This window comes from Carlito syrichta, unplaced genomic scaffold (genome assembly GCF_000164805.1).
Source record: "Carlito syrichta isolate Samal-C Ts95f unplaced genomic scaffold, Tarsius_syrichta-2.0.1 Scaffold287805, whole genome shotgun sequence".
Taxonomy (NCBI): Eukaryota; Metazoa; Chordata; class Mammalia; order Primates; family Tarsiidae; genus Carlito; species Carlito syrichta.
In genome coordinates, this window is record NW_007231901.1 from 65,032 (window position 1) to 87,826 (window position 22,795).

The 22,795-nt window shown below is 37.9% G+C and overlaps 1 protein-coding gene across 1 annotated transcript in view; it reads left to right on the top strand.

The window, feature by feature from the left end:
- Nucleotides 1-842: 842 nt before the first annotated feature.
- PCNX2 (pecanex homolog 2) overlaps nucleotides 843-22,795 on the top strand; it is a 284,046-nt gene continuing 262,093 nt past the window's right edge. The window contains exons 1-7 of the mRNA XM_021709971.1: nucleotides 843-1,042; nucleotides 1,655-1,775; nucleotides 2,527-2,563; nucleotides 14,279-15,580; nucleotides 19,962-20,109; nucleotides 20,248-20,393; nucleotides 21,872-21,965. Coding sequence (XP_021565646.1) covers nucleotides 933-1,042; nucleotides 1,655-1,775; nucleotides 2,527-2,563; nucleotides 14,279-15,580; nucleotides 19,962-20,109; nucleotides 20,248-20,393; nucleotides 21,872-21,965 — 1,958 coding nt within the window. The 5' untranslated portion in view covers nucleotides 843-932. The remainder of the gene's footprint in view (nucleotides 1,043-1,654; nucleotides 1,776-2,526; nucleotides 2,564-14,278; nucleotides 15,581-19,961; nucleotides 20,110-20,247; nucleotides 20,394-21,871; nucleotides 21,966-22,795) is intronic.

Sequence of the window (22,795 nt, forward strand, 5' to 3'; positions counted from 1 at the left end):
GGAATCTGTTTTCAACCCAAAGGATAAGAATTTACTTTCTGAAAAACCAAAGAACCTGTAATGGTCCGTCGTTCTGAAAGAGAATTAGGAAGGTATGTGGGGGATTCTACACAGTTAAATCCCAATGATTCTTTTTGTTTCTTGTGGGGATTGTGCAGAATTAAACTAACCTTCACCATAATCTCCAGTGAAGATCTTTTTTTTTTTTTCACTTCTGGAAATCTCCATTTTCCTTTTGGAAACAGTATCCAGCACCCTTTTCGTACCCATGAGCATGTCACAACCCTAGGGAAATCCATGGCCTGCTGATGTTGACTCAGCAGAAGGTTAGGAAGGGAACTGAGTGGGAGGCTACACTAACCTTTCTTCTTTCTTTTTCATTCTGTCTTCCACAAGGCTTTTTGTGGTTTGTTATGGGAACCAACACCCTAAAGACCTTTCTCAGGCCTTTAAGACCAGATGCAGAGGGGTATACCTCATCAACAACTGTATACCTAACCCTGAATCTACTCCACATCTTTAAAAGTAAAAAAAAAAAAGAAAGAAAATGGAGGCGTTTCCTCTAATATATCTTTTGTTCTTTGGAGTTCCTGCCTGCAAATAAACTTGGTTATCAGAGCAACTATTACAAAACCTGAGAAACAAGCAAGACTTAAAAAAATCGAATAGAAAGATAGTAGCTCTTTCTTCTCAGGCATTTTTAACCAGGAAAAGTTACAAAACTAGTAAAATTGCCCAATTTATGTCCGGCATATAATCCAAAAATGCTTCCAGGTTTAAAACAAAAAGAAAATCTTAAAAGCAAATGCTTTTTTCCTTTCTTTTCTCTTCTTTAGGCTTTTCCTCCAAATGCGATCATCGTATTTTTTTACTGTAGTTCGGTGACTATATTCTTCACAATAATCAAATTGGTCAGTTATCGCCTACACCTCATGTTTGATAAAGGAGAAGTAATTCAGCAAAAGTCCTCCAAAAAGAAAGAAAAGCCAAATAAAGACAAAGAGACCAACAGTGAACGTATAACGAGTCACAAAAATCCAAGGTAACAACATTTCCAGTTAATGTGTCAGTTCACAATTTAATTGTTTTGATTTTGATGAAAATAATTTTCTCACTTATTAATTGTTTATGAAAATACCAGTATAGGCAGGCACAAATATGTATACTTTTCTTATAGTTAAGCTTATGCATAAGCATAAAATTGATATTCATAACTAAGATGGTTTAACTGACTATCGATATGACTTTATATCACTTTATATACAATTCATTAGCCTTAGGCTTAGCACTGCCAAAAACTTCACTTCGATATTTTAGTCTTGTTTCTTAAATGCTCACAGCATGCCAGAGTATTTTAAAGAATGGCATTTGTGTTTGTGATATAAAAGTCATACATTGCATAGAACTGAAATATTAAGAGAAATTCTTGAGGATGCATGTTCATCACAATTCTTGTATGATTTCTCATAGTTCCTGAAGAGAGCAGGTCCTATAGTTTTAAAATAGTGTTTACTACTCTCTTAAAAATAAGATTTATTTATAAGAAATGGGACAAAATGGACTCCAGGAAAATGAAAGGTTTTGAACTGATACCAGAAGAGTCATGGTTCTCTCTGACAATGTCACTGTTCTTGTGTGTCTCGTGTTGGGTCAGCAATAACAGGCGGATTCACCGTGGCAAAAAGGAAGAAGCCAGCCAGAACCTCGCTACACCTCCCCTCCGCTGCAGCTCTGGGGGACAGGGCATGAACTCGCATCACTCATCTGGGCTGTCGGTCGGTGGTCTTTTTTCCTGCTTCACCCTCTTCTTGTTGTAGTGTAGATCCTCTCTGTAATGGGCGTGTTCAGTGGCAGTGATTGTAGTTTGCATGCTGTAATCATTGGTCCTTGTGCTCATGGAACATCGCATCTCAGGGTGTAGAAATGGCCTGAGAGGCACACTTGGGACCATAAGGTAAATGACCAGTCGTGTGTTCAAAGCACACTCGTTGATCTTCTCTGCGGTCCACACCCCTTCTGGGACGGCCACATTGGTCAGAGAACCCAAGTGCCAACCTTTGCAGTCTTCTCCTTTCTCCTGTTGGTCATTCATTTAAGTCATCATATCTGCAGCACCTTTCACCTGGAATCATTGTCACCTGTTCACTAATTTTCACATTAAATGACACTCGTCTTTTGGAAAGTCAACAAAGTTCCTTTTCTCTGGATTAATTTTATTAGGCTCTATTCGCTGTAGTGTAAGTACTGCCTTATTCCTTCTCCTTTTACTTTCTTAATTAGCAATCCCTACCGTTATCGCAGTACAGTTGTCTTCGTTGAATGTCTGCGCGCGTGCGCGCGCGCACACACACATTTGTACCCATTTCTGATCCCTCTTTTATACAAGCTTAAGGAGACTAGACTCTGTATTGTATCTTCCCAGCATGTCGTTTAGAAAAACAGTGACTGCAGATCAGTGACGGCTGACTTCCTGGAAATGTGCTGTAAGTGGAATCATATATTGTTTTTGTTTTCTCATGTGTTTAGGAGTTGCCAGCGCAGGAAACAGTGGAAGATCTCAAAGGTAAAGTGTATCATCATTTAATATTTTATCATGGCATTATCCTTAATGAAATTAAAATATTTTTATAAAACAGAATGCCAGTGAATTAGTTGAGAATAAGAACTAAATCTAACATTGCTTAGTCATATTTTTTTGCCATTACTATTTTCCCCTTTATTTTAGTTATGCAAAACTTACAATCTCAGTAACACATTATTGGAGAATTATTAAAATACATATAAATGAGCAAAATAAGAAAGCAGCAGGTTGATGCTGGGGTGACCGTGAGTGTGCCACTGCATTCCAGCCTCGGTGACGGATTGAGACTCCAATTCAAAAAAAAAAAAATTTACAATAACATGGTAGAACATTAGTGTTAGAATAGTGGGAAAAATCAGGATGCAAAACTATGCTTACAGTAAAATTTCTATTATGATATCAAAATATGCTGAAGAAACTAGAAGAAAATTCTTCAAAACGTTAATGGTGACGGTTGCTGAAATGTAAATTTTTGTTAACATTTGTTTACTGCGTTCCAGTTTATATATACTACTTTTATAGTATATATACTACTTTTATAAATTTCTTAACTTTTAAAATTATTCCATTGACCTTAGCATTTTCCAGCACTCTAGGGTGCTTAGCCATTATTTTAGCTGCATTGCTTTAACACATAATTTTAATTTTTTCCTAATCAGAATTTATATAACAAATCTCCATTCAATTTGTGATATTTTATTGATATTTCATTGTAATTTTTCCTGTCTGTTTCATTTTCATAAGGCTCATAAGAGAAGATATGTAATAGGATACATTTATCATTGACATACAAACTTTTTAATAAATTTCAGTTGCTTTGGAGGGTACGAATAATTTTTGGTTCCATGATTGCATTGTATAGTAATCAAGAAGTTGGGGCTTTAAGTGTACCCACCATTCCCACCTGTGCAAATTGTACCTGATAGGTGATTTTTTTCTCTCTACCCCTTCCCCTACTCTTCTGGGTTTCCAGTGTCCATTATACCATTCTCTATGTCTTTGCAGATCTCAAGTTTAACTTCCACTTATTAGTGAGAAAATGCGGTGTTTGGTCTTCTGTTCCTGTGTTAGTTCCCTAGGGATGGTGTTCTCCATTTCCTTCCAAGTTGCTACAAAAGACGCTATTTCATTCTTTCTGATAGCTGAATAGTATTCCACGGTGTATATATACCACAGTTTCATTATCCACTGATCAGTCGATGGCCATCTAGATTGCTTCCACGTCTTTGCAATTGTGAATTGTGTTGTGATGAACTTATGAGTGCAAGTGTCTTTTTCATATAACAACCTCTGTTCCTCTGGGTAGATGCCTAGTAGTGGGATTGCTGGATCAAATGGTAAATCTGCTTTTCGCCCTTTGAGAAATCTCCATACTGATTTCCATAGAGGTTGTACTAATGCACACTCCCACCAGGTGTGTAAGCTTTCCCTTTTCACCACATCCATGCCAGCATCTATTTTTTAAAAATTTTCAAATAAAGGCCATTCTGACTGGTGTAAAGTGGTATCTCATTGTGGCTTTAATTTGCATTTCTCTGACAGTTTTAGTGATGTTGCACATTTTTTCATGTGTATATTGGCCATTTGTACATCTTTTTTTTTTTTCTTCAGTACCCTGCCGGCACTCCCTCATTTGTATAACTTCTTTTGAGAGATGTCTGTTCATGTCATTTGTCCGCTTTTTAATGGGATCATTTGTTTTTTTCTTGCTTATTTGTTTGAGTTCTTTGTAGATCCTGGATATCAGTCCTTTGTCAGATATACATAGTTTGCAAGTATCTTCTCCCATTCTGTAGGTTTTATTTGCTCTGTTGATTATTTATTTTGTTGTGCAGAAACTTTTTAGTTTAATTAAGTCTCACTTATTTATTTTTGTTTTTGATACATTTATTTTTGGGGATTTAGCCATAAATTCTTTGCCAAATCCTCACAGGTTTTTTCCTAGGCTTTCTTCTAGGATTTTTATGGTTTCATATCTGATGTTTAAGTCTTTAATCCATCTTGAGTTAATTTTTGTATGACAGGAGTTAATTTTTATATAGGGATCAAGTTTTATTTTTCTGCATGTAGCTATTCAATTTTCCTATTTTCATTTGTTGAATAGGATTTCCTTTCTCCATTGTATGTTTTTGTCTGTTTCATCAAAGATCAGTTGGTTGTAGGTATTTGGATTTATTTTTGAATTCTCTATTCTGTTCCATAGATCCACATATCTGCTCTTGTACCAGCACCATGCTGTTTGGTATACTACAGCCTTGTAGTATAGTTTGAAGTCAGTTAATTTGATACTTCTAGCTTTGTTCTTTTTGCTTAGAATTAATTTGGCTATTTTGGCTGTCTTTGGTTCCATATGAATTTTAGGATTGTTTTTCTAATTCTATGAAAATGACAATGGTTTGTTAAGGATTGTGTTGAATCTGTTGATTACCTGAAGTAATATCATCATTTTAACAATATTGATTCTTCTAATCCACGATCACGGGATGTTTCTCTATTTGCACCTCTATAGCTTCTTTCATCGGTGTTTTACAGTTTTCCTTGTAGAGATCTTTCACCTCCTTGGTTAAATATTATCCTAGGTGTTTTAGCTTTTTGGCTGCTGTTGTATATGAAATCGAATTGATTTGGTTCTCAGTTTGGTCGCTATTGGTATTTACCAGTACTATTGATTTGTGTGTGTTGATTTTTTTATACTGAAACTGTACCAAATTCTTTTATCAAGTCCAGAAATGTTTTAGCGGAATCTTTAGGATTCTCTAGGTATAAGATTATATCACAGTCATATTAAGATCGTTTGGCTTCTTTTTCTATTGGGATATGTTTTATTTCTTTCTCTTGCCTGCTCTGGCTAGTATTTCCAGTACTATGTTAATTACAAGTGGTGAAAGTGGGCGTCTTTGCATTGTGCCAGTTCTGAGACAAAATGCTTTTAACTTTTCTCCATTCAGAATGACACTGGCTGTGGGTTTGTCAAATATGGCCTTTATTCTTTTGAGACTTGTTTTCTCTATGCCAGTTTTTATGATGAAGGAATGCTGGATTTTAGCAAATGCCTCTTCTACATCTGTTGAAATGATCATATGATTTACATCGTTAGGACTGTTAAAGGGATGGATCACATCTGTTGACTTGCATGTGTTGAGCCACCCTGTATCCCTGGGATAAAATCCACTTAATTGTGGTAGATTGTTATTATTATTTTTTTAATGTGCCGTTGAATTTAGTTTGCTAATATTTTGTCGAGGATTTTTGTGTGTATGTTCATCAGAGATATTAGTCTGTAGTTTTATTTTCTTGCTGTGTCTTTTCCTGGCTTTGGTATCGGGATGATAGTGGCTTAATAAAATGAATTAGGAAGAATTCCCTTCCCTTTAATCTTATGGAATAGCTTCAGTAAAATTGGATCTGGAAACCAGTTTTTTATTTATTTTTTTTGAGTTGGAGTCTCACTCCACTGCCCAGGCTGGAGTGCCGTGGTACACTCACCCCAGTGTCAACCTGCTGGGCTCAGGTGATCTTTCCGCCTCAACCTTCCAAGTAGCCAGTACTACAGGCACGTGCTACCAGGCCCAGCTAATTTGTTGGTTTATTATAGAGACGAGGTCTCACCGTGTTGCCCAGATTGGTCTAGGACCCGCAGGCTCAGGCTATTCTCTCGCCTCGACCTCCAAAAGTGCTGGGATTACAGACTTGAGCCTCCGTGCCTAGCCTTGAAACCAGTTCTTATTTGAAAGTCTGGTAGAATTTGACTTTGAGTCTGTCAAGTCCTGGACATTTTCTGTTGAAAGACTTAATTATTTCAGTCTTGCTACTTGTTATTTGTCTATTTCTTCCTGATTCAAGGTTGGAGGCTTGTATGTTTCCAAGAATGTATCCATTTCCTCTAGATTGTCTAGTCTGTTTGCATAGAGCTGTTTGTAATACACTTGGATGATCTTTTGTATTTCATGTGTATCAGTTGTGATGTCTCTGTTTTCATTTTTTATTGAACTCATTTGAATCTTCTTTCTTCTTTCTTATTTCTAGGTAGTGGTCTATCAATTTTGTTTATCTTTTCAAAGAACCAACTTTTGTTTCATTGATGCTTTGTATTTTTTTGTTCTAATTTTATTTAGTTATGCTCTGATATTTGGTACTTCTTTTCTTCTGCTAGGTTTGGGTTTGGTTTGTTCATGTTTTTCAGTTTCCTTAAAGTGTGACATTAGGTTGTCCATACGTGATCTTTTAGTCTTATTAATGTAAGCCTATAAATTTTCCTCTGAGCCCAGCTTTGGGTGTGTCCCATAGGTTTTGAGAATTTGTTTCATTGTTGTCATTCATTTTAAGGAATTTTTAAATTTCCATCTTGATTTTATTGTTGACTCAAGGATCATTCAGAAGCACATTGTTTAGCTTCCATGTTTTTATTTGGTTTCACAAGTACTTCTTGGGGTTGATTTCTATTTTTATTCCACTGTGGTCTGAGAAGTTGCTTGATTTGATTTTGATTGTTTTGAATTTATTGAGTATTGATTTGTGACCTATCATATGGTCTATCTCAAAGAATGTTCTATTTGCTGATGAGAAAAATGCATATTCTGTAGTTTTGAAGTGACATGTTCTGCAGATGTCTGTTAGTTCCATTTACTCTAGGGTCTAGTACAATTCCAGCGTTTCTTTGTTGATGATATGTCTGTTGCTGTCAGCAGAGAGTTGAAGTCTCCCACTATTACAGTAAAAGTCTAGTAGAATTTGTTTTATAAAGCTGGGGAATCTGGTGTATGGTACATATATATTTAAAATTCTTATGTCTTCCTTTGGATTGATCTCTTTATCATTACGTAATTGTCATATTGGGTCTTTTTTACTGTTGTTCATTTAAAATTTGTTTTATCTGATGTGAGAATACTACTCCTGTTCATTTTTAGTTTTCATTTGCTTGGAATATTTTTCTCCATCCCCCTGTCTTTGGTCTAGAGATGTCTTTGTGTGTGAAGTGGGTCACTTGAAGGCAGCAGATATTTGGATTGTGTTTTTATTTGTTTATTTGAATCCGTTCTGCCAGTCTGTATATTTTTAGTGGGGTGTTGAGACCATTTATGTTTAGGGTTAATAATGATGTGTAAGGTACTGTTCCACTCAGCATGCTGGTTGTTATCTGGTTGCTTTATTTATTTATTTACTTATTTATTTCTATTGTGTTGGTATTCTGTAAGCCCTGTGAACTTTGTGATGTTCAAAGTCTTTCTACTAGTGCATTTCAACTGTGTGTTTCAATATTTAGAACTCCTTTGAGTATTTCTTGTATAGCCAATCTAGTGGTAACAAATTCCCTCAGGGTTTGCTTGTCTGAGAAATATTTCATTTCTCCTTCATTTGTGAAATGTAGTTTTGCAGGGTACAAAATCCTTGGCTGACGGTTATTCTGTTTGAGAAAATTGAAGATGGGGCCCCAATTCCTTTGGACTTGTAGGATTTCTTCCAAGAAGTCTACTGTTAGTCTGATAGGTTTTTCTTTGTAAATTATCTGACGCTTTTGCCTCACTACTCTTAAAATTCTTTCCTTCACATTAACTTTGCATAGCCAGTTGATTATATGCCTTGGGGAGTACCTTTTTTGTAACAACTTTTTAGGGGTTCTTTGTGCTTCTTGTATTGGGATGTTTAAATATTTGGTAAGGCCAGGGAAGTTTTCCTTCAAATAGGTTTTCCAAATCTGTTGCTTTCTCTTCTTCTTTAGGAACATCTATGATTCTTAAATTGGAATGTTTGACATAATCCCACATTTCTTGGAGGCTTTGTTCTGTTTTCTTGATTCCTTTTTCTTTATTGTTGTCTGATTGGGTTAATTTGAAAGCCTTGTCATCATGTTCTGAGAGCCCTTCTTCCTCTTGTTCTAATCTACTGTTAAAACTTTCCATTACGTTTTGTACTTCCCTCAATGATTTTTTCATTTCCAGCACTTCAGCTTTGTGATTTTTTTTTGGGGGGGGGAGAGGGAGTCTATCTCTTTGGATAATTTTTCATTCATATCCTGAATAATTTTTAAAATTTCTTTATGTTTGTTTTCAACTTTCCCCACAACCTCACTGAGCAGTTTTATAAACAACTTTTTGAACTCTATCACTGGAATTTCAAAGATTTCATTTTGGTTTCTGTCCATTGCTAAAGAGCTAGTGTGGTCTTTGGGGGTTGTTGAAGAACTCTGTTTTTTCACGTTGTCAGAATTATTTTTCTGGTTCCTTCTCATCTGGAGGCTATTTTTTCTTATTTGAAGTTGACAGGGGGCTGGCATAGGCACTATAGGGTTCCTTTGGTTATATATAGCCTTGGTGTGGTGAATTTCTCAATTGCCTGCTATGGTGTTCCTGTGTTGGGTACTTGCACAGGTCAAGGTGTCTTGAGTGACTGGGGCACCTTGGATAATGGTGTTCGCTGTGGTCTGAGATCAGACCTTTCCCCAGACTGAGGTATTATAGCAGATGTGATGGGCTGTGCTGTTGACCTCTAGCTAGAAAGTGGCCCTTATGGGAGAGAGCAAGCTGTGATGGTTGCTGTGGGCTTTCTGCTTAGCCTGTGTTGCTCCTAGAAAGTGCCCAGCCGACCTAGGTAGTGGGCTGGGCTGTGGTGAGTGCCCAAGCGCTTTGTCAGTTTTGAGCCTTTGGGAGGGATACAGAAGGAAAAGAGCTCAAGCTCCTTGCCTTCATGCATTCTAGGATACCCCAGTGGCACAACTGGAGGGGGGAGTCCCCAGCCACTGCGGTCATGGTGTTGTACCAAGGCTGCACAAAAGAGTTTACCTTGGGAGTGTGAGGTTGCTGTGGCACCAAGTCCCACCCAGCACCCTCCCCAACCCAGGCCTCAGGCAGTTTGTGTTCTGAATGTCAAAGTACAGCTAGCCTCAGGGCCTCAGGTATTCTCATAGCATCTTACCCCAGCCAGGGACTGTCTTCCTTTGTGAAGTTTACCCTTGGGGCCCATCCCCTCCCAGGCCCCTAGAAAGCTGTCGGCAAGGGTTAAGTTCCTGGGATATGGTGGCTGGAGCTTTCAGGACTGCCCCCCGCCCCGCACCACTCTGTGTGGGTTTTGGCAAAGCATGGCTGTGGGTAAGGCAGTTTTCTGTGAGGGACTGGAGTCCCACACGCTCTGGAGCCCCTCCAAGTCCATGGCAGAAGCATAGAATTCCTGAATTCCCCTCACTTACCTTCCTCACTTTGTCTGAAGACTGCTGGTGGTCAGTGCTGTGTCCAGCTGAGGGTCTAACCAGTTCCAACCTAGGCTGACTGATTTTTTTCTTTTTTGACCTATGTGGCTATTATCACTTTTTTGATGAGTTGTAGGGCATGCTGCCGATGCCAATTCTTTCTGGGTGCCTAGGAAACTCTATCTTGGTTTTCTCCATAGGAGAAACACACTAGCTGCCTCTAGCTGCCATCTTATCTTATTCCCTTACATACAAACTTTTTATTACAGTACTTACACTGAAAAGCAAAAGGAGAAATTATATCACATTCTGCATATCTGCATTTCTTTCCTGTTACAAATTTTATTTGGGAGAAATTTGTTTCAACCTAAAACATTTTTGGTTTACCTTTTTACTAAGATTTTATTTTATTGTTTTTTGATTACTTTCAGAAGTCTTCAAAAAGACCTTTTGGAGGCCTAAATTAATGTCTCCCTTTCTCTGCATTCTACTTTTTTCCAGTGTTACCAGAAAGACAAACTTTATGCACTATTTAAATTTTGAAACTAGTGTAAAATTTTATTTTCTGGAAACAGCCGAAATTAGCACCATAGCCCTGAACTTATAAAATGAAGTTTCTTTTTTCATCATTCAGCTGCTTTACATTATAACAATATACACAAGATTATTCAGTTTATTTTAAGTCATCACCAAATTCTTTTTTTCTGTATTAATACTACTGGTATAAAATTCACATTTGTTAGATTTCTAATCTTTTAGTAATATGCACAGTTTTATAACAATGTTATTTTATATCTGCTTCTACAAATACAAGCACACACCCTTCTCCTCATATTAAACATATTATTCCAGATTGGATGTACTATAACTATTAATACCCATTACATTACATACTCTGAATATCAATTTTGGCCTTTTCACTACACCGTTCCAAATGAAACAATTATTTCCTTATGTTTTTAATTGTACTAGAAGCTGTAGTAGAGTTTTTGTGTACATCATTTTATTATGAGCCATAGTAAATGGAATGTGCAGGTAGCATTTAAACCCATACCTGACTATTAAATCCACTGTTTTTAACAACACTATACTAAAGCAGTACATTTTTTTTTCATAGTTCAGTCTTATAAGATACCATCCTAGTATACGTGTCTCTCAGTATCCTAGGGGAATTGACTTCAAGACCCTCCATGGATACCTGCAGATACTCAAGTCCCTTATATAAAAAGCTGTAATATTTATATATAACCTACCCACATCTTTCCATAAACTTCAAATAATCTCTAGATTACTTATAATACCTGATACAGTGCAAATGCTATATTAAAAAGTTGTTATACTGTATTGCATTTTAATTTGTATTTTATTGTATTGTTATTTTTTATTGTGTGTTATTTTTTGTTTTTTAAAAATATTTTTTTATCCACAGCTGGTTGAATCTGTGGATGCAGAACATTATGATATTGAAGGCTAACTGTGCACAATTCTTTCTGTTGTTAAAAGGCATAATAGTTTTCTTTAACAGCTTTATTGAGATATAATTCAGATGCCATACAATTTACCCATTAGCATGTCCATTCTGATGTTTTTAGTATATTCACGGAGTTGTATATGTATCACCACAATCAATTTTAGAATATTTTCATTAAAAGAAACCTCACACCACTTAGCCATCACCCTTCAGTCTCCTCATCTTCTTTAGCACAAATCTACTTTCTGCCTGTATGAATTTACATATTCCGAACATCTTATATAAATGGAATCATATTATATGTGGTCTTTTGTGATTGGCATCTTTCAATTAGCCTAATGTTTTTAAGGTTTATCCATGTTGTAGTGTGTATCAGTACTTCATTCATTTTTATTGCCGACTGATATTCCATTGAATTTATATACCTCATTGTGTTTGTCTCTGTTAGTTGATGAATATTTGATTTTTGAGGGTGCTTTTTGGCTATCTGAATAATGCTGCTATGAACATTCATGTACAAGTTTTTGAGTGGACATGTGTTTTCATTTCTCTTGAGTATGTTCATAGGAGTGGAATTGCTGGGTAATTTATTAAATCTGTGTTTAATCAGTGTAGAGACCGCCAGACTTTTAGAAAGCGAGCGCATCATTTAAAATTCCCACCATCCATATATGAAGGCTATGTTTTTTCTTGTTCTTGACAACACTTATTATTGTCCATGTTTTTGATAATTTAAATCCCAGTGGTTATAAAATAATATCTCATTATGGTTTTGATTTGCATTTCTCTAATAACTAATGATAATATTTTCCTTATCACAGTTATCTTTAGAGAAATGTCTATTTAGGTGCTTTATCCAGTTTTTATTGGATTGTCTTTTTGTTTTTGAGTCGTAAGTGTTTTATATACCTTTTGGGTACAGGTCTCTTCTCAGATATATGATTTGCAAATGCTTTCTTCCGTTCTGTGAGTTGTCTGATCACTTTCTTAATAAATCCCCTTGAGGCACAAAAGTTTTTCATTTTCATGAAATTCAGTTTATCCATTGTTTCTTTTATTGCTTGGGCTTTTGGTGTCATACATTGCCAATTCCAGGGTCTTAAAGATTTAATCCTGTGATTTCTTCTAAGAGTTTTATAGTTTTACCTCTTACATTTAGGCCTGTGATTCATTTTGAGATAATTATTGTGACTGGTGTAATGTAGAGGGTCCAACTTTATTCTTCTGTATGTGTTTATCGACTGAATCAGTGCTATTTGTTAAAAAGACTATTTCTTTCCCCCATTAACTTGTCCTGGTACCCTCATTGAAAATCAATTGGTCACACATGTAAGGATTTAGTATTGGATTTTTAATTCTGTATTTTTAATCTGTTTGTCTATTCTTATGCCACTACCACACTGTCTTGATTACTATAGCTGTGTAATGAGCTATGAAATTGGAACTGTGGGTTCTCTAACTTTATATTTCTTTTAAAATAATATTTTGGTTAATTTTTTCACATTGATTTTATATCCCACAAAGTCACTGAACTTGTTTATTAGTTCTAATGGTTTTTAAATAAATTCCTTAGGATTTTCTATATATCAGATGATGTCATCTATGCATAAAGATAGTTTTTCTTTTCCCTTTCCAGTCTGGTTGCTTTTTATTTTTTTCTTGACTAATTTCTGTGGGTAGAATTTCTAGTACAATCTTGATTAGAGCGAATGAGAGTACAATAATTTACCTTTATCTTTTACCTATTTGAGGGATTCATAGCCATTGTTTCTTCAAAATATTTTCTCTTCTCCATTTTTCTTCCTGCTGAGTCTTTCTTTCAATTGATTAGGAACATATTAGGCATGCTCTCTTAATGTCTCTCTAACATTTTTAATCTTTTTTTTCTGTGTTCTGTTTACTATAATTTGATCAGCCTTAGCATAAAATTTACTAATCACTTCTTCATCTCCGTATAATGTTATTTAATTCATCCAATGGGCTTTAAAAAATACAATTTGTATTTTTCGTTATAGTAATTATTGTTAAAACATATTGATCATTGTTATAGTCTTCTGTTGCTTGCTATCATTTATAAATCCTTATTTTCCTTCTTTAAAATTTTCATATGTATTTTTAAAGTTTGCATATGTAAGTCTAATATCAGAAGTATGTTTTAAAATAAATTTGTGTTTTGTGGTTTCTTTAGAGAACTAGTTTCTTTAAAAATTAGAACTAGTGAGAGTAGATATCATCGCCTAATTTTTGGTCTCAAGGAGAAAGCTTTGCCTGTTACCATTAAGTATGATGTTAGCTTTGGGTGTTTTATAGATGCCTTTATCAGGTTGAGGAAGTTCTCATCTAATCCCAGTTTGTTCAGTATTTTTCTCATGAAAAGATGTTAGATTTTGTCAAATGCTTTTTCTGAATTTATTGACATGATCATGCAATTGTTATAGTCTTTCTTGATAGTGTTATTCTTAGTAGAGTAAAATGTATGTTTTTATAGTCGAGGAGGTTGAGAATTAGAGCAGTTGTTCTCACCTAGGGGTTTTGCTCTTCAAGGGACATTTGGCAATATCTGGAGGCATTTTTGATTGTCACGACTGGAGGTAGAGTTGCTCAAATGGGTGGAGGCTGGGGATGCTACAAAATAACCTACAATGCATAGGACAGTCCCTTACAGCAAATAATGATCTGATTCAAATTGTCAGTAGTGCCATATGGAGAAACCCTGGTTAGAAGGATGAAGCAACTTGCTTAAGGTAATGCATTTGTAAATAGCAGAGCCTGGGTTTTTCTGCAGTGCTCAAATATCTTGCTTAAACCATACTGCTCTGCCTCCTTAGGCCACAACATAGTGAAACATAAAAGTCTGAGTTATTATTTTAAATGTAAACACTTCAAGAACAATTTTACAGTGGAAGTGACATTGTTAAAAATAAGCATCCGATCTCATTCGTTGCTGGTGCTATTTTTAGTTTTGTGAGTATTAGACCGTGCTCTGGGACATGACTCATCAATTCCAGGTGCTAATGGAGTTGCCATTTGTCATTTATTTCAGGTGTCATCCTGTCAGAAGACCAACCTGCGGCACCAGTGTCATCTACCTCACCTGGTATCAAAACGGCAAGCTTAGCTGCTTCTCAGGCACGGATGCTGGAAGCCACGCCCGAGTCAGTAATGCCAGCGAAACCAGTGGCTGCGGAAACATTCATCCATGGTAAAGCCAAGGATAGAGGAGGGAAGATGCAGCCTCCTTTGCGCCATAGATCCGAGGGCGGCTTGGAGGACAAGGGACCCTTGAAGAAGTCACCCCACTTGTCTCTGTCTCAGTATGACTTACTAGAAACAGACGTGTCTTTCCAGCTGTGGGGGAGTGAGCATTCAGTCCTGATTCCAGAACCTGTCAGTTGTCCCCAGGGCTCCATAAGGGGACAGGTACAAAGCAAGTCACCTCAGGACAGCCTGAGCAGCAGCTGCCCTCAGTGTAACACCGTCGTGGCCAAGCCTGCAGAGGGGCAGGCGGACACTTCCTGTCAGGTGGACCTGCCCTTGAACCAGGAAGTGGACTCCTTGGAGAGTGAGGTAGCCGTTACTCTGATCGATACTTCTCAACCCGGAAACCCTCTGAGTCTGCACGAACCCATCAAAATTGTTATCACGATGAGTAGCACCCCGAACTCCATGACAGACTTGGAAAGCTCCCTCCACCTGGAGGTGGTTGGTACAGAGGGGACGGCTTTAAAGTCTGACACTGAGCTAGCTACCCCAGGAGTGGCCAGTCCTCCACACGCTGAGCAGATCAGAATTCCCATGATCACCCTTGAACCGTCTGAGGATCGGGGAGGAAGCGTTTCTCGTCCTGAAGGCAATGGAAACGAAAGGACTCCAGAGAGACCGAGGGTGGAGGCATCTGCCAGTCAGTGTTCAGGCCACGCGTCTGGGGAGGGTACAGGTACCACCAAGGACTGTAGTTCTTCCTCACGGGACCCTGGGGAAACAGCACCCCCACTCACCCCTGACTTGGCCTCCGAGTCTGCCAGGGGGAAGGAAAGCCAGGCTAGCCTTGACCCAGCATCTTGCAAGACCAGCCACGAAAAGAGACATGCCCGGGTGCTCAGTGTGGATAGTGGGACAGATGTCTTCTTGAGTAAAAGTTCTGCAGAAATTATTAACGAAAACAAAGAGAAAACAATGCCAACTTCCAAATCTGACCTAGAGGCTAAGGAAGGGCAAATCCCAAATGAGTCTAGCTTCCTGGAGTTTGTCTCCCTGTTAGAATCAATTAATACGTCCAAGGTGGTGGCGTCCGATCAATCAAATGGCTCAGCAGAGCAGAATGAAGAAAGTGGGCTTCTCCAAGGTGCGATTCCACATCAGCTCTTCTGCTGATGGCATAGAAGGCAGTACATCTCTTTGTAATTTGCCTTCTGTGATTTGATTTTGCAAATAGTAGGACAACTATGGGGCAACTGATGGTTGCCTGGCTTTGCCATTGATGTTTGCTGAATGTGCCAATACTAAGGTCTATCTTGAGCATATGTGCGTGTATCGTCTTACTTTACCAGGACACTTAAGGCATTATAATAAATTTTTGGCTTCCCTAGAAAGCAAGAATATTTATTTCTAGGAAAATAAGTATTTTTGTGTTACTACAGTGACAAGTACTTGCCATAGATGTCTCTTCTTTTATAGACTAGATGCATCTGGTAAAGCAATTTTCTGTTAAATGAATCTACTTTTCCTGCTGAGCTCCATTATAAATATAGAGCTCTCTAATTATCCCATATTGTACACATAATAATAGCACATACTTCTTCAACTCTTAATTTACATCAGGCAGTGTTCTAAGTACTTTACATATATTAACTAAGGTGATTATACCTCATGGTATGCCTAGAAGAGTCCACATTTGTACCTGTTTTGCCAACGTAATTATTAATAGCACTGACTTTCTTAAAAGTGTCACCAGTTTAAATGGTAAATAATATAGTCACTCTCATATTAAATTGTTTCTTATGTAAGTTTATGTCATGGATACTATTACCATTCCTATTCTGCCAGAGAGGCGCAGAGATTTTCACTAACTCTCCCAACTTAGTCTAGAGAGCTCAAGTGGTGCCGGAACTGAGATTTGATCCCAGGTGGTCTTGTTCCAGTGTCCTTGCATTAAAATTAAACTGTAATTTCTATATGAAGATAAAATGCATTAATTTTAAGGTTACTTGATATCTCTGTTACTCAGTTCCCTCATGGACAAAATGAACTACAGCATTCGTAAAGTCTTTTAGCTTTGAATATCCTTGTTTCTGTGATCTTTGAGTAATGATCTCTACATAGATCTGTGTTGAGACAGTGTCTGTGTGGTAGGAATGCTGCCTGGGAGATGTGGTTGCACATAAAAGCTCATTGTCTGTGGTACAAGTGGTGGCATTTCTGAGGACTAGGATTGTTCCTTTGCTCTTGGGGACATCCAGAGGCTCCCCCGGCTCCATGTCGGTGGCTCTGGACAACTTGGTCTGATTCAGTTAAACTTTTTAACAGACATGAGCGGTACATGAAAGCAATTTTGAGAAAAAACTCTTTCTGATGATTTGGATGTTCATCATCCGTTCACCTTAAGAATACATACCTCTTGACCAGCACTAGCTAGAACTTTTTGCCGGGATGGAAATATTCTGTGTCTGCAGCCCATGGCTGTCAAATACTTGAAATAGAAATTGTGCAGCTGAGAAACTTCATTTTTAATTTTAGTAAATTTCGATTCACTTAAATAGCCATATATGACCTCCAGCTACCATATTGGAGAGTAATAATCTAGAAGACAAGAGAATCTTCACAGAAGCAGTGTGTCCAGTGGACAAAGCCCTGGCTTTGAAACCAGATATCTCAGGACCAAATTTTGGTTTTGCAGTGCCAGCTGGGTGGGCTTGGACAATTTACCAAAGCCAGAGTCAGAATTTTTCCTATGAAGCAGGAAAAAATAATATGTTACAGATTTATTGAAGGATTCAATTAGGAAAATATGTGAAAAGTTTTGATAGTCTATCAGTTTTAGTTCTTGAATTTTTTAGCAGCCATGTTCAATCAGAACAGTGTTAGATTGGAAATTAAGAGGGATGTGCAGGGAGATATGGGTGCTAGGAGGTATTCTACAGGAAGGAATAGGCTTGAGAGTCAGGATCACGAAGGCTGGGCACAGTGGCTCATGCCTGGAATCCCAGCACTTTGGGAGGCCAAGGCAGGAGGATTGCCTGAGCCTAGGAGTTTGAGACCAGCTGAGGCAAGATAACAAGACTTCGTCTCACAAAAGTTTTAAAAAATTGCTTGGCATGGTGGTGTGTATCTGTAGTCCCAGCTACTTGAGAGACTGAGGAGGTCAAGGCTACAGTGAACTGTGATTATGCCACTGCACCCCTCTAGCCTGGGCAACAGAGTTGGACTCCAACTCTGTTGCCCAGGCTGACTTAGTATGGTCTGACTTAGTATATTAACTTCCTGGACTGGTTACTATAGGTAATGGGTTGGTTTCCTTAGTTGTTTACTGCAGAGTGTTGGTTAGAGTTCTGTGTTTATGAATATTATGTAGCCATTGTTCATTTGCATATTCAGTCTCTTAACGTATAGAAATGTCTAAGAAAATAATCATGAATGTATATAGTAATGCTTATTGAAAAATTATCTAGAATATGGAAGATTGAAACAACCTAAATTTGCAAAAGAAGTCTATTTAAATAAATCACACTGTGTCAATGTGTATTATACAACTACAACTTTTAGATAATGTAGAAAGATATCTAATGACATTAAATATATATAATATTTTAAGAAATATGATAGACAAAACAACACCTGTATTATGAATTATAACTTCATTGTTTCTTAAAAAATGTATGTCTCTAGAAAAAAAGACTGGTCTGATATATATCAGAGTTACTCTAGTGGTAATATCGGGATGGCAGAATTAAGAATGATTTAAAATTTTTTCTTTTCTCTAGTTTTAAATTATGTACCACGAATGTGTACTATTTTAATAAACAGAAGAGTTTCTATAAGTGTATTTTTAAGAGAAAAAAAGGGGAAAAATTAGTCCATATGTTGACTTAATGTAATGTACTCATTAAAGAGAGGGGTCTGAGTGAGATATAATAAAGAAATGTGAACAAATGAATTCAAATACATGTGTTGTGAAGGACAAGAGCTGTCTAAATGTGCCTTTCTGGGATTTTTTTTTTTTTTATGAGGCATGATCACTGGCTAAAGCTATTTGTTATGATAGCACTTTCTTATAAATGTGTTTCTTGAAAACTGTGAAAACTTCTATCTTGACAAGCTGTCAAACGAAATGCAAACATTTCTGTACCAAAGAAATTCTTATGGTAGTTTCACAGATGTGCTGGAAATGTTTATCTTCAGAATTCACATAGAAGCCAGCATCTAATTGCTTGAAGTCTGTTCATCTAATTGCTTGAAGTCTGAGAATGAATAGCTGTGTTATATACGCAATGATGTGATTTATACCCCACGGACATTAGCACAGTTTTGCTTTCTGAGGGCTTAGACAGCCCTTGATGGGCTTTTCCTAATGGTGTGTCTTGAAAGGGCCTGTGGGTTCTAATCAGTCAGTCCTGTTCTCTCAGGCACAGGCTGTTGAGCTTCAGAGCCAACCATTTACTCAGAAGAGGTCATGGGGGTACAATGATACGTTGACTTTAAACATGGCTGTTGGAGTGTGTCCACAGAAGAGGAAGACCTGACCCTCAGGGACATTTTCCATTTTGCATAATGGTGTAAGCCAGGACCCTTATTTTGGTCCATCGTTTAAAGAGGATTCTTTTTTTTTTTTTTTTTGAGTTGATTTCTCACTCTGTCACCCAGACTGGAGTGCAGTGGCCGCTCCCTGCCACCACAACCTCAACCTGCTGGGGTCCGGTAATCCTTCCGTCTCAGGCTTCCAAGTAGCTGGAACTACAGGTGCGTCCTACCACACCTGGCTAATTTTTTTTTTTTTTAATTTTTTTTATAGAGGTGAAGTCTCACCAGGTTGCTCAAGCGGATCTTGAACCCGCGGGCTCAGGCAATCCATTCACCTCAGCCTTCCAAAGAGCTGGGATTACAGGCTGAGCCACGGAGCCCGGCCGAGGACTCTTAAAAAACAGTTCACCCCCCCAATCTGTACCTATTGATCTTGGAATTCTCATTAACATTAAAATATTCTCAGAGCCAGGAATAGATTGTATTATACTGTATCCTCCACAGTTTGCTAAGCATATTGTTCAAATCAGCTATACTTAACAAGTATCTACTTTACGAAGGGACCATTTCTACCTTTAGCTTGAAAATTGAGATTTAGAGAGTGAATGAGAAGAAAGACTGATATGATTTAAAAATGACTAAGGGGACCTTGCTCCAAAATCCATGTAATTCTAATCAGGCACATCTGTGTGTGGTCACCGAGTTATATTAAGGAAGCCCCTGAACTCATGTGTAAAAATAGTGCTGTTGCTGTTTGTAGATGCTTAAATAACATGTCTGAAACATACTAATGCTTCAGTTTTTAAAATATATTTAGGTACTTTTGTAATTAGTAAAATGAAAATTTATTTAAGAAAGCATTTCTCATTCAGAGGAGCTATTCAGATTTTCTTTCTATTCCTGTTTCGGTTTTGGTGACTTATTTCCCAAAGCTTTCACATTATTTTTTAATTTGACATTATATTTACACATAAAGCAATGTTTTTCAGATAATTGTTCCCAGGAGAAAAAGGAGGAAATCCCGGAAAGGGAAAAGCCCAGTGGACACGATTCCAAGCAAGGAAAGCCAGGCTTGCAAAGTCAAGACCATACTAGTGCCAGCCCTGTGTGCGCTCAACCCGCCAAGACCCCGGCCTTGTAAGGAAAACTTACTTTGTTTCATGTGGGTATAAAGTGTGAGATAGCCTCACTCCCTGACTGCTTTTTAAAAATGCTTTGTTAAAAATAAAGAAGGAACGCCTAGTCAGTCATTTTGACACTTTTATGTACGTTCAGTTTCCAGGGCAATAGACAAAGACAGATAATCTACAGGGTAACTTCCCAACAAGATAGTTCTGTCTTACAAGTCATCAGTGGGCCGGAAACGTCTGTGCAGGAGGAGATATCTGTGGATGCTATGCATGTCTTCATCGACGAACACGGTGAGTCTAGATTAGTTTACTAGTGAGCAAGAAGGAAGAAACTGGCAACTTTCTCAGGATTTGATCTTTTGGCCTGAGCACTAGACTTTGAAACAGGAAGACTTGGCCCTGGGTCGGCCCACATAATGTTCTTAGGATAGAGCGTGATCCCTCCTGCCTCAGGGCCCTTGTTCGTGCTCCATCTCAATGCCTGCAGTATTGTTATTAATCCTTCAGACTTTAGTTCTAAAGTAAATTTTCTAGGAAAATTTTTCCTGGACGTCCCAGGCCTCGTGACGTTTACCTGCACTTTTGCTCTGTGAACACCCAGTCCTTTTGCTTCTTTTATAATATTGCAGCTTGAAATGATGTGTTTACTCACAATAATTTGATAAATGACACTCACACCTCACAGCTGTAAACTTCAAGAGGAGAATGCCTACTGCCCAGGAAATGTTTGTTGGTGCTATATGTTGCATACCTGACCTTGATATATTTTGCTCGGTGCCTTGTTATTAAAAGGATTTAAAATAGTGTGCATAGAGAAATAGTAAATGGCAGGTTCAAAGTTTCAAGGATAAGGGATATAGGTCCTAGTTTTTCTTGGATTAAGTACCATAGAGGTCAAGTAATGTTCACTATGTTACTTTCCAAAGGATTCTTCTTTGTATAATAAATTATATGATTGCCATATCTGGGGTCCAGTCGTTTATAGTTTCATGTTCTTTGCAGCTACAAAAATAAAAAGAGACCTTTGTGCTATAAAGAACAGAATTATCCCTTCTATCAAAGTCTCCAGAGGGTCAGTGCTCTTCGTGGAACACACCTTTGAGTTGAGGGCTCACAGCAGACAAGGTTCGTTAGGCTTCCTGTGTCACCCAAGGAAGGGACTCTAGGAACTCCTCTGGGCAGAGACCATTTACATCAGAAAGAGAGCTAGTTTTCCACACTTCACTTCCCTGACTCCCATTAGTGGAGCTAATTGAACTGGGCAAATTAATTCCGCCCTTTGTTTCTCCTCATTAGCAGGCTGACACATCAGTCAGTTCTGTGGCATGTGCTCCTCCAGATACCTGGAGTTAGAGATGGGCTTATGTGGTCCAGCATTCGAAACTGCACGCTCGAGTACTGAAGTACAAGTGTCCCCAAAACCACCCAGTTACAGCCCAGCACAGATCATGCTGATCCGTGAAGAGAACACATCAAAAAAATTGGAGAGATGATCAAATCAATTGACTGGAAGCAATTAAGGAATAAGTCACCGAGTCAAAAATTATCCAAGTTATTTTCAGGGAGGTGTGTCAGAAATTTTCATCAGAGAGTTTCTTCTAGAAACTTTTCGTCTTCTCGTCATGCATATTCTGCAGAGAAATATGAAGAATGGGCCTACATTGACAACAGTCATCGAAATGGCCCATAATAAGCTCCCTTTAACTTGAAAATAGTGTAAACCGAGATGATTGTGTACTGTTCTTTGCTGATGTTTTGTGTTTTTACAGGAGAAATTAGATCCTGTTATTTGAAGTCTGGAAATCAGAAAGAAGGTCTTTTAGAGCATCCGTCATCACACTGCGACTGTCTCTCTCAGGCTCGGTGAGTAGAGGTTTGTTTTCGGGTTTGGGAGCCATTGCACTGCTGGGCGACACATAGTCTCCTCTGATTGAAAATGAAACGAGGATCCTGGTGTAGAAGAAATGTGTTAGTCCCTTTGTAGCTGCCAAAACCTGTGGTTTTATGTGAAAGAAACAGAACATCTGACATTGTGGAATAATGAAAAAATAAACGGAATCATTTTTGCCACCTCCAAAAATGAATATAAGATGAAGGTATAAATAGAGAGGAACCCTGTATCCTGTGTAAACATGATAGTGCTCTTTTCTACAAAGATCATGACACAGTTCCCAAATACATTACTGTCTGTCCCAGGGAGCAGATTAGAAATGTGGTTAGTTCTTGGCTGGGCTCGGTGGCTCAGCCTGTCATCTCAGCACTTTGGGAGGCCGAGGCGTGTGGATTGCCTGAGCCCGTGGGTTCGAGACCAGCCCAGGCAACTTGGCGAGACCTCGTCTCTACAATAAATAAATAAATACATCTGTAAAAAAAGAGAAAGAAATGTGGTTAGTTCTCATTCATAGTCATGAAGACAAACTGTTTTGTAGATCATCTAAACATCTTCTGTGTCTCTTAATAGCTTTCTTAATGATGTTGATATTGAATTAGCGGATGAAGTTGATATTAAGTTAGCTTGCATCTCCTGAACATACACCGATTAATGGTGCATTGGGCGAGCTGTAAGTCTTGCAGTGGGCCACAGACTGGATTCCTCCTTAATCCTGGGCTTCGGGATTCTTTGTGGACAGTCCATGCAGCTGTGTCTCAGCCGCTTGCTCTAGGCGTGCAAGTAAAATTTTCTCGTATGCTTC